Raw genomic sequence first — 12,748 nt, 5'->3', positions numbered from 1 at the left:
AACTCACCAGAAACTAACAACAGTTAAATGGGAAAAAATCTGCAGCAGCGATTGCCACAAGGAATTACAAAAAAATAGAAAAACTAAAGTATTTGTCGGGGAACCTTTAATACCCAACAAACAAAGATGGTAAATAAGTTTAATTAAGAAAGAAATTTGTGAAATAAGCCCAACAAAATTAATACAGTAAGTAACAAAGTCTAAATGGCTAAAACATTGAAGATCTAGCTTAATTAGGGTAATAGAAAGGGAGGAGGAGAAATAGAGAATAGTTCCTAAAAAGGTTTCATTGAGAGAAGACTAGAGTAATTTATTCAACTACACGTGTCGTCATAAATTCACTAAAGGGTACTACTCATACTACTTTTGGTACAATTAATAGATGCTGTGTTCGTCCAAGCCTTGTTGGCTTATTAAAATAGGGTAATAAAATAATAATAATAATAATAATTTAACTCTCCAAACATAGGGTTTTTATCTTCTGTCAGAGCAAGTGATTCCGGCACCCTCGCAGATCTGTCCGCCATAGCCGAACGCTCAGAGGTACTCTTCTCATCCATTTTTCTTACCTCTTCATACTGACTTCTCTTCAATTATATGCCAAATTTCAATTTCGTTTTTAGCGGCGTCTTGCAAGTATGATAATCATAGTAAACCGAAGGATATGATACCTGACAATGTTCTATATGTTTCTATTGCATTTTACTCCTTTGATGATAAGTACATGAATTAATGCAATTGAGGTTTGTCATTTGATTGCTGAAGTAGTAGATATTAATAAAGAACGAACGGCCAATGCTTAAATATCTGTAATATAGTAATGTTTCTGCGATTTCACTGATGAAATAATTGAAGTAGCTAGACTAGATTTTATATGTCAAAGTCCCGTTCATTTCGAATCTCCAGGATAGAACTTTATATCTCAATGCTGGTATGGTTTCAAAGTCGTTCGTGTTGTATTGTCAGAATAGAGATTTATATCTTAATGCCTGTATGTTTTCAAAGTCTTTTTATTGTCAGGATAGAGATTTATATCTCAATGCTAGAGTTTTACATCTCTATGCTTTTATGATTTGAAAGCTGTTTATTTCATATAAGAAATTTTAGAGAAGGAGTGTTGTATTTTTGTTTGTTTAGTTTTGTCAATTGGTTTCTACATAAGCTATATAGTGATGGTTAGGTTTGTATTTCTAATATGTTAATTGATTAGATCTGTGAAGATGTACACATAAAAAATTAGTCAAATTGATGACAAGTACAAGTGAACAAAAGGAGTATATAGGAGGATACAATTTCCTATGTCTAGTTGGGAAAACAATTTTTAAAAGTATCTTGTATTTTTTACATTCTTTTAAGGAAAAAAATTAGACAGACGAAGCTAAAAGAAAAAACTAAGAGGGAAAAAGAGAGAAAATTAACAGTAGTAAACCAGAGAGCTTTGTATCCTCAAAAGAAAGCAGAGAACAACCATCGACAATATCAGTTATCAATTCATCTTTCTACTATCTCTTATGCTAGTAAGTATTAATCTTCACATCAGTATTTTTTTTTCTGGGTTTTAGTTGTATTAATGGTAGTACAAATTGGTGAGATGTTAGTACTTTTTGAGGCATCATTTCGTCCTAAACTAGTTTGAAGAAAGGCGAAAGTTTTACTATTTTCAATCCCAAATCCGGCAACCTTAGCTATTTGATTTTTATGCAATAATTATACACAACCCAGTTTTATGCAAAATTGACAGAAATAAAAACAAGGATCCATTCATTCGTCTATTTGGAGCAGAAATAATAGTAAATAAACAAGTAAAAGGTTCAAGAATAATGTATATTCCGTGAAATGAAAGAAATAAAGAGATTGAATTATTATTTGGAGCAGAAATAATAGTAAATAATGTATATTCCGTGAAATGAAAGCTATTTTTTCCCTTTCTTTCTCTCTCTACTTTCTTTCCCCGATCACTGTATCACATGTTACTGGCTTACTACTGTACTTCACATAATTTGATTATTAATTACACTTAATCTATTTGAATATTGTTTACACCTATTGGTAGAACTGGTGTTCTAATTTTGTAATGCTTGTGTTATGTTTATTCGTGGGTTATATCGTATCTGACTTTCTCATTCCTATCACAGAATCTTTAACAAATATGGCTGCGTCGTCTTCTTCTTGTCGGTTGGTTCGTGGTAAGGGGCTTTACTTGCTTTGATTGCTAATATGGAGCGGTATGATATACATTTGTGTGAGATGTGTGACTCTCATTCTTTTTCAATGATAATATATTAAAATGCCAATGATATTCTCTCTCCCCCCTGCCTCATGGGAAAAGGGGATGTTGTTTCAGGCAGATAAACTAATGAAAAGAGGAGTGTAAAAGAGTAATTACAGGCCGGGATACTCCATTTTTTGATCTGCAGAAAGGCAGTTTACATCTTTGCTCATTGGTGGATGGTCTAATGAACTCAGATTAGGTTTTGCATGTACATGTTCTAGTTATTCTCCACACAACAAACTCATTTTATATTTCTTGCACGGAGCAGCTCATAAACAGGAACTACATGTTTTGTCTCTAGTGATATAATGTATTACCCCCCCCCCCCCCCCCAATATTTGTATGGCACTTTCTGTATCCTGAGAGTATGACTAAGCTGTGATTGGATTAGATCAACTCAACATTTTATAATTATAATTTATATTCACAAACTATATGAACCACAAATTGCAATTCTTCTCATGTCAACATTACAAAGAAATACATTTTAAAGTGAGGTCAAAGTTTACATAGTTTGGATGTCGAAAAGCAAAAAGGGCCACCATATAAATTGGGTAAGAGGGAGTAGTTACATGTTGGACCATTTTTCCCTTTTTCTTTCTCTGGAATTTTTCCATTGGAACCAGAGAAGCGATTAAGTAGTGCATTCGTCACTATTACCGACTAATCTACTCATTCAGTGGGGTTTGGTATCAAAATCTTTGAGCAGTGAATGTCATCTTCATTCTTTACAGCATAGCAAGTAGAGCTTAGATTTATAGTTGTAAAGGGAGGGACTTTACCCATTTACTGTAAAGTCTGGATCATTGGAGATTTATTCTCTTGTGTGAATAAGACTTCTGCTGAATCAATTTGCTCCATTCCAAGTGGTATACCCTCATTGTCCTAAATGATGTTTATGGACTCGTTTTTTCTACTTGATACAGCTTTTCATTCTTGTTTCTTTTTAATGTTCTTAAAGGAAAAAAATTTAACTGATACTTGGTCTCAAAGTTGTAGTGTGAAACTTCTACACCTATAAGCTTATTTAATCATTTTAAAGTTGAACATGATAATTCAATTTGGAAAAAGAAGGTAGTGTGATTTTTATCAGCCATAAAGTCACCAACAAATTTTGCACTTAGACAATTTTGTGGAAATGGTTAATCCAATATTGATGGTTTTATGTACATTACGAAGCCCGTTAGCAACTGCAACTGGATACTACGCTCCATGTACCAGCTCATTGAATCAACTGCCTTCCTGTGCTATCCACATTGCCTAATCATCAGCTCTTCCTTATTTTCTTGTCTATATGCATGACCTGTGCTTTAAAAAATTTATGATGAATTTGCAGCAGTGGGTCGTTCATTGTTCAGTGGTCTTTGCAACAATGCTGATGGTTTAATGAGATCAACACACGAGATGATGTGCAATCATTTGTTATTCCAGGTTCATCTGCTATGCTGTTTAATTCTCACCCCCAATACCCTAATCTTTTTCCAGTTTGCAATCTTAATCAGTCATTGAGCATGAAATTTGGATGTTGCGTGCATTTTGTCAACGCATGATATTATATAATATTGCAAGCTACATCATTCATAAATCATACCTCACATTATGATAAACCCCTCTTATTACTGATAAAAAATTTCAAATGCTTATTTTTATCAAAGGAAACAACTTAATAACATCACATGGCTGAGTTGCTATGATAAAGGTCTTGAAACTTATGAGTTGACTCTGCTAATTGAGTAGTATTTGAATTGTCTCTTGTTACAATGATTGTAAAGTTTTTCACTTGTTTTTGGTCCTTTCAGCAACAAAGAACTTTCATACAAATGAGGACGAGTCTGAAAGTGGTAGACAATTCAGGTGCAAAGAGAGTGGCGTGCATCCAAGCACTAAAGGGAAAGAAAGGAGCAAGATTAGGAGACACCATAGTTTGCTCAGTGAAGGAAGCTCAGCCAGGTGGTAAGGTGAAGAAAGGAGAAGTGCATTATGGTGTTGTTGTTCGTGCTGCTATGCCAAGGGGCCGCTGTGATGGGAGCGAAGTAAAGTTTGATGACAATGCCGTGGTACTCATCAACAAGCATGGTGAACCCATTGGAACCAGAGTTTTTGGTCCAGTGCCCCATGAGTTGAGGAAAAAGAAGCATGTTAAGATTCTTAGTCTTGCAGAGCATATCGCCTAATGTTTCAGCCTCTTGGTTGTTAGGTACCTCTACTCAATGATTATTCATTCGCGCGAGCTGATTGGAAGACATTTTGAATTTATTGTATTTGTAGGAACCTGTTGTTTTCCAATCAAATTTCTTACTTTTGCAATGTGGATTAGGCATTTCTTTATTTTTGGATGGGCTGGAATTCCGCAAATCATTAGTGTATTGTTCATACTAGAAAGACTTGTTTCAACATGCCTGCTTCATTGCTGTAAAGGGTATTTCTGTCTTTTCACGTATCTGTTATAGCTACGTGTCTTCCTCCTGCGTTATCAAATTACACCTCACTTTGTGTGTTTCATCGTTTATACTCCAGCACATCAAGGTTCTGCTGTTTCCTTCAGCATTCCATCTAGGTAAGACTCTTCGAGGTTTTCATAGAGTTTTTCTTGCATCATCTTTCTTTTCCTCAAAATTGAAGTTCGGGAACCAAATTTGATCTAGGTGTGTGAATATACCAAATTTGATTTGGGTGTGTGAAAATTTGCTTCTTTTTCCATGTTATTCCAATAATTTTAATCGATATGCTTTCAATTTTGGCTGGGTGATTATGGTTTCCGTGTTCTGTTTTGAATTCCCGTTTGAGATTTTTGTTGTGTTTTCTCACATGTAGTAAATTTTTGTTGTGTTTTGTGGTTTATTTTAGTTGGGTTTTCTTTATAGAAACTCTTTTCAATCAATTTTCTGGGTTTTTGTAATATATACCTTTTAGCTGTGTTTGTTTAAAATCCGTATGGATACCAATCCATTTAAGAAATTCAATTGCTGCTTCGAAACCACTGTTACCTAAGGCTTTCATCTGTCAACTAATTTTATAGACCCACAGGAAAAACTTAAAATGCTCAGAATAAACTGCTTTCCTTTATGTTTTCTGGCATAGACCAACTGATGCCCCTTATATTCATGAAAATCTGCCAAAGTTTTACTGTCTCTTTGCAATGTCACCTTGAAAGGCACCTTAGCTTTCTAGATCATTTTGCATGGCCAGCAACTTGGTTGACTGTCTGTCCTCTGTGGGTTCATGTAAGCTGCTCCAACTGAGAATCTCCCTTGTTTTTCTGGAGCTCATAACAGTTTGTCTTCATTAGATTCAAAAGTCTTCTTCACTTTCTTTTGTTTAATGTTATTGTGTTGCTTTTTGTAAGAAAAGTTTTACCTCTAAATAGTAATCTGCAAAATCATGAACTTTGAATATCTATACTATCTCTTATTTCTGTTACCTTATATTTTTCTAACTTAACTAATTTTCTAATAGGAAACTCAAATACAAGTTACCATGTACGGTAAAGATATCACACATTATGAAAGAGAGTTTGTTCCTTTCCAAACATATTTGCTATCAATGGCGTATGTCACTGAATCAACCAAGGCTTACGGAAATCTTCTTCATGAATTCACCTGGACAATTGATAAGGGCACAATTGTTGAACCAATAGAACAGGTTATACCCCCTGAACCACCATTGTTGCCACCAACGCTGCTAAAAGGTACATCGTTTGACAGTTTCGACTATCAAGCTATAGGCTTCGAATTTGGTACCTCTCAACATATCTTTACACTATACTTACGACACATATTATCCATTTTTCATAACTACTCTAACTTGTTAAAACTCTTTACCTTCTGCGAGATATTCTTGCCTTCGTGATAAATGGTAGCCCTCCATCATATGCCTCAAATGGGAGCAGAATTCATGAATTCATCATCATCGACTATCAGTAAGTACAATTTTACTTCCAAACTTTTCAAAACTGAAAATTTTGATCATCTTTTCCTTTAGCTATACCAACTGTTTTATCTTCCCTTTACAAATTATAACTGATCATGCATTTTTCTTGAATATTTTTGCTGGCTAAATGCACACAAAATCTATATATATACACATAAATATTATATAAATGGTTAGAATCGTTTGTTCATCCTATATTATTTACGTACTGCTACATTTTGGTTACTCTCCAGTACTACTGTAGTAGTAGGTTATGCCTAAATACAGAGATAGGAGTAGCACAAAGAAAAGAAGCAACTCAAAATATAAAGAGGAGTTTTTTGGTTCTTTCTTTGGTTGAAGAGCACTAAAAGATGTTTTGGAAATAGAGTCTTTCTTATTCTTTCTTTTCATCGAGAATCTAACGCTGAACAGTTGAGACCAATAGAACCCTCAAGTAAAGTAGTAAATTAGATTAAGACATTATTCAAAATTCTCTGATAATAAGTTTAGCATTGTGAATTGACACACTTCTAAATAGCTTGTCCGACTTGTAACAATGCTGATCAATTCATATACAAACAACCTTCTGTTAGAGCAGAACACGACAACACAAGTAATGAAATAACAACCATGCCTGAAATATACCTAATTCAGACATTTATGCCACGTCTGTTCTTTGATAAAAGAGGCTAGAGACTTCTGTATTTCAATGTTCTCTTTTTAAAATAAAGTTAATCCTTTGCTCTTTCAAAAAGTGAATCACTTGACCTTCATCACCTTGATCTTTCCTTGTATGTTTTCTATGGGTTGATGCCAACTAAGAATCTCACCTGTTTATCTGAAGCTCACGACAGTTTGTCTCCACTAGATTCAAAAGTCTTCTTTACTTTCTTTTGTTTAATGTTGTTACTCTGTTACTTTTTATGAGAAAAGTTTTAGCTCTAAATAGTTGTCTGCAAAATCACGGCAATGAAAGATTTACTTGATGTTTTTTAAATTGGCTGTCACATGATGTTGTGCCTACCACTCTCTGGCAATTCAGAAATGTAATAGAAATCAAAATGCTTATCAAAATGCCTTGCAACCAAATTCTACACTGCTGCTTAAGCAACAATTGTAGCACCCTTTTCTCAAAAAAACTTTCTTCCGTAAACTTTTTTCCATTTCAGCTTGTATCTATGTAAGCTAGGATCTATTATAACACTATTTATCTTTTTTTCTATGTAAACAGGAAAAAACCAACAAAACTCACTCTCTGGGAAGAATTCATAGACCTTTATGGGAATAAACTTCTCAAACATCTGAAAGAACTTCAAGATTTCCCAGTAATTCTTGCCAGAAAAGTGGCCAAACCAAAATCGTCTTCAGGTAAAATTCAGACATACTAACAATATCTCCCATGCTGAAACACATATTACTCAAATTAACACCAACTACTCAACAATCCAGATTGATCCCCCGTACCCACAAGCTATCAAACTAAAGACATGGTATTCAAAATACACCCCTTTCAATGAATAAATATATGAGTTCACATCTTAACATTTTTAACTTACATACAGGTCCAATGAAATAAAACCACTTCTTAGCACATACACAACAAAAAGCACCACAGCTACAGGATCTCTTTTGTTTGTGCCATTTGAAGAACACATCGTGCCTATTGTCAATATCCAGCAACAATCTTTGGAACTTATATCATCTACATCTTAAATTTATTTTATAGATTAAACTGTTAATACAATTTACCATTTCATGTATATTCCCAGGGCCAAATATTCCATGTGCAAGCTCAATTGTTAATATCCAATGAAACTCAACGATTCTGTGTTTTACTCTGCTCCGACTGCAAGCAAATCTTTCCAAGGAATTGGTCACAGAGTAGATTCTATTGTACAACTTGCTGTCGATCAACACATCTCACACCCAGGTATACACATATCCTTATCTTATCTGGATATACAATTGTTAATATATTTTTTACTTCTCCTCCAGTTGAACTAATTTGTTGCTAACTAAATAACAATTTTCAATTAAAAAAGTTCTTTCCGAACATAAACATATTGAGTTTTGCTTCCGTAACAGATGCCAGTTTGAAGTAACCATCCAAGATGGTACTGGTTCAACAACAGCTATGATTTCATACAAAATTGGAGAAGAACTACCGTCTCTCACAAATTCATGAAATACGTTGCATCAAGGTAAAACACTCTACAGCCTCTTGCTTCTTGCTTAAAAATCTATCATACATGATTTCCTTTCATCTTTCAGAAACAATTGTTGCCACTCATACCCGTGCAACACAAGCTGCTAGGGAAGACATTCACTATCCAAATGAAGAAGCTGTTCGCAAAACACAAGGATGCATCTTCAGCAAAATTGTTCATCATGTCAATCACTGAAGAAGATATTGCTAGCAACCTGCCATTGCCACTCACTGCACCAACAACTCCAGAAAGCAGCAAACGCAAGCTGAAGCAAACAAAGGAAGACTAAAGGTATTCTCTCTACGTGACTTCAATTTTTATCCAACAATATATTCAATTTATTTTTATTACTTGATACATACTGTTGTCAAATACAAACATACATAACAAACTTTCAACTGGCCTAAAAACCAAAAGAAAAATGCTGCTACACACACAAGAAATAGAGCTACTGTTGTTGTGCCTATGGCATTTTTGAGTCTTTCTGTTCCTCTCTAAAATTTCATTCTTTTTACCTTATGTTATATGATTATACTAATGTTTTCCTAAAGTTTTTGTTTGTTATATTTGGTTGCTCCATGGCCCCTTAATACTATTTGGGTTTATTGTTTTGTAATAATTTACTTGTTGCCTTCGTCTTTTGTTAAGTTTAAATGCTTACAGAAATGAAGGATTTTGATGATACTAACACTCTGTTTGGATCATTGTTACCCATTGTATTGTATTGTATAGTTACTAAACCTACAATGTTTGTTTTGATTGTTACTTAAAATGTATTGTATTGTTAAATTTCGTTGTTACGTAACAATGAAAACTCCTAATTTATGGAACAACCGATATCGTGTGTTTCCATTGGTACTTAATTTCTTTTTCCAATTATATCTTTACATAATATTTCAAAATACTATTTACCCTTTACCTTATATTATTTAATTCTAGTCAAACCTCCTACCCTAGAATAATTAAGGATATTTTAGTAAATTTATAAATTACAATACAGTACGATACAATCAAACCAAACAATTAAAATGTTATTATACAACAACATTGTATCTACCATACGGTACAGTACAATAGAGTACAATACAATACATTATGAAACAATGGGTAACAATGATCCAAACAGAGTGTAAATGATATGTGTAAATTATGGCACCAAGATATTTCTATTGGGAATGCAGGTTGGTTTTCACTTGATTAATGGTCTTATTCCTATAATCATTGCCTTCGCATGAGAGATGTTTGTGGAGTGAATTAAGAGGCTAAGTTTTCCTTTTTCTGTTCTATTGATTTAGGAGTGTGTTTGTGTCACATGTTGCAATAATCTTCCTTTACTTTATCTAGGCTCAAGGGTGTTACTTGAGTATTTGAAGGAAAAGGAGCAACTTTACCTTAACATTTTCAATAAGTATGTCTACCATGATGCTAGGTTTGTGAATTTGATTTAATCATTCCGTAAAGAAGTGTTACGCTGTTACAGTAGGATTGACGTCTGATTATGGAAGATGCATGAAGTACATCGAGACAGAGAATTTTAAAGGTATCAAAGTGGTTTTAGATTGTGAAACATGTGTATAGAGCGGTGTGAAGCTTCAGAGTTTTGAGCTGAACAAAATGTTGTGCATAGTATAGGTACCTAACTTGTCCAGTGAGTCTTTTCTCTAGTGGTAAAGAGGAGGACAATGCCTTGAGGATTCATTAACTCTAAAACTGTCATTGTTCGTTGACGTAATTGTTCACATATTGCTTTTCAGTAACTTGGCTCAGCAACTTGTAGTCTCATCAGAACATTGATTATACAAGGAGGGAGGGGATGTACTCTCCATGACCCACATGCTTGTTGATATTTTGTTCAATATGTACACTTTCATTTGCTTTTTCTTTTGTTTTTTGGACCCATGTTTCCTCAGAATTATGCCTAGATTTGGATGACAACCTACAGGATACTCACCTTATTGCAACTTAGCATATATTTTTTCAACACTCTATTTCTTCAACAACTGATGTTTTCTCCTTTTGTTATCAATGTAGTATATACTACTTTTTGCGATATGGCTGGCACCACCCTTTTGTCTACTCAACTACTACAAATGTTGATGGCGGACACTTTTGCTGTTGATAGCGTGGACTTTGTTGCTGCTTCTTGCAAACTGTCAGGTACTTAAATCTTCCCATCACACATTTACTCCTCTCCATAACTACACACTAAATTCATCTTTCCCTCTTATTTCACAGATCTGGTGCTGAATAACGCTGAATAAGGGCCAAAATGCCACATTATGTAAATATCCAATGTAAGCGTCAGCCATGACAACCAACAAAACAACTGCCAACCATATTTATAATATCTATATATAACTATATCTACATATTTGAATACTGCACGGGCAACTCTTACCTAGTAATATAAAAATGTAATTACATTTGGGACAATTGACAGCTTAGTGCACAAAGCATCTCATGTTCACATAAGGTACATGAAAGAAATGTAACTTTTCATGGCATATTTTAGACAATAGAGAAGGACGATGTCTATATAAGTTAAAATGCAACTGACCTCATATAGGGATCTACCATAGCCAAAGATGAAATCAACAGAGCCTTGAATGAAACAATTGTTGAAATAGTGAAGTCCCTTGTGATCATAAAGTGTGTCTTGGCTTCCGTAGAAGCTGCAATTGTAAAATGCTGTTTTGTTCCCTGATATTCTTAGTGCCACTGCTTGTTCACCTGCCATTCCAACCACATGGGGTGTTGTATTCTGCAAAACCAAAGTGCTACCTCCAGCCTTCATATATTCAATTTTTAGGTTCTTATCGTTAAATTCATTGAAATTTTAAAATTTGATGGATTCCTAAGATCCATATGTTTTATTTTATTTTAATTGAAAGTTGCCCAAAAATGGGCCTTTTATTAACAAAAGCAACAGAATGCAATATACAATGTTCCAGGCCCAAAAGTGGCCTTGACCCGGAAAAGCCCAAATGGCAATGTTCTAAATCAGAAAGGGAAAGAAATCTAATAACAGACAAGAAACTCCTCAGCTCCATCTGCTGCGCCGGCGACATCCACACCCAACAGCACCTCCGACCACCAGTAACAATCTACAAACACCTTCCATGTTCAGCTTGTAATCATCTGGACATCAAAAATTCTCACAGATATCATGATTCACCACCAATGAAGACTTCTTCAACATGAATGTGACATAGTTATTCTAGAGCAAGTGGTTTGAGTCAGTTTTAAATTGCTGTCCATAAATTTCTCATTTCCTTATTATTACAACTTACAAATTATCCTCTCAACAGATTGAACCCCAAAGGAATTGACACCACTGTTAAAGAAAACAATTTTTCGGCTGCCAAATAAGGTATTTGAGAAAACCCTTATGCTTCTTCAGTTGTAGTTGTTGGTATATTTAGCTTCATCGATTCAGACCGCCTGATATTTAGCTCTGTAGCCAGTAGCCAGTGTTTCGGACTCTTCGTATTCTTAGGTTTGGCATATTGTTCTTTTCCAGTTCTATTATTGCTTGTGCTTGCGGTGGGATTTCTTGCATATTATAAAATTGGTGTCTGTGTTCCTGCAAAATCGAAAGCATAGTTAGTGAAAAAGTCTGCTAATGTGTTTCCCTCTCGATAAGTATGCACCACCTCCACCTCTCTATTCATCAGCAAGCTCTTTATGTAGCTTACATCCAGAGTTATCAACCAAGGGACCTCCCATATTCCATTTAGAACCTTTTGAGCCAAATCAGTTTCAATAATCAAAGGTACTAGACCGTGTTGTAAACAATAGTCTATACCAATTCTAATCGCCTTAATTTCAACTTCAATAACAGAAACCTTCTCTATTAACCTTGATTCCGCATATATCAACTCCCCTGATACAAAAGACCATTGATCCAGATATATAATAACTTCATTTTAATTGAACCATTCGTAACTTGTTATCTACCTCCATGGTCAACAGTACTAGAGCTAGAAACTTTAATAAAAGGATTTGTGTCGTGACCCTAAGTAAGTTTTGAACTACCTTTGCCGCTACAATAAAAAATATTTTTAGCACACTGTGCGGCACTGATGATTTCATTAATAAGAACACTAGTTACTCCGTGATTGTTATTTAGTACGTCCTCTGTTTAATGAAGAAAAGAGGACAATTTTAAATGTGTTATTTTCTTTTTTAATCTGTTTGAGAAAGTGATTTTTTTTTCATATTTAGTACCGTAAGTTTTTAATTTGAACATTCTACCTAGTAAGTTTAAGACCACAAAATTGAAAAGTTTTCCTTTATTTCGTAACTATATGCCCAGTCAAATTAAGACACTTAAATTGGAATGGTGAGAGTAATTTAA

The 12,748-nt window shown here is 34.4% G+C and overlaps 1 protein-coding gene across 5 annotated transcripts; it reads left to right on the top strand.

Annotated features, from left to right (window-relative positions):
* The first annotated feature begins 443 nt into the window (after nt 1-443).
* LOC102590369 (50S ribosomal protein HLP, mitochondrial-like) lies at nt 444-10,895 on the top strand. Of its 5 annotated transcripts, none has more exons than XM_015306228.1 (12): nt 444-543; nt 2,136-2,186; nt 3,609-3,703; nt 4,072-4,469; nt 4,790-4,829; nt 5,729-6,191; nt 7,416-7,552; nt 7,954-8,114; nt 8,270-8,385; nt 8,456-8,682; nt 10,423-10,548; nt 10,627-10,895. In XM_015306228.1, the coding sequence occupies exons 2-4, from the start codon at nt 2,150-2,152 to the stop codon at nt 4,444-4,446; spliced, it is 507 nt and encodes a 168-aa protein (XP_015161714.1). In that variant the 5' UTR covers nt 444-543; nt 2,136-2,149; the 3' UTR covers nt 4,447-4,469; nt 4,790-4,829; nt 5,729-6,191; nt 7,416-7,552; nt 7,954-8,114; nt 8,270-8,385; nt 8,456-8,682; nt 10,423-10,548; nt 10,627-10,895. The 5 variants fall into 5 exon arrangements, with proteins under 5 accessions (XP_015161714.1, XP_015161713.1, XP_015161712.1 ...); XM_015306227.1 differs by having other exon boundaries at nt 4,590-4,829; XM_015306226.1 differs by adding an exon at nt 7,634-7,674 and having other exon boundaries at nt 4,072-4,829; nt 7,747-8,114.
* The last annotated feature ends 1,853 nt before the right edge of the window (nt 10,896-12,748 follow it).

This window comes from Solanum tuberosum, unplaced genomic scaffold (assembly GCF_000226075.1).
Source record: "Solanum tuberosum cultivar DM 1-3 516 R44 unplaced genomic scaffold, SolTub_3.0 scf00026, whole genome shotgun sequence".
Classification (NCBI taxonomy): domain Eukaryota; kingdom Viridiplantae; phylum Streptophyta; class Magnoliopsida; order Solanales; family Solanaceae; genus Solanum; species Solanum tuberosum.
This window is presented reverse-complemented; position numbering and strand designations above follow the sequence as displayed.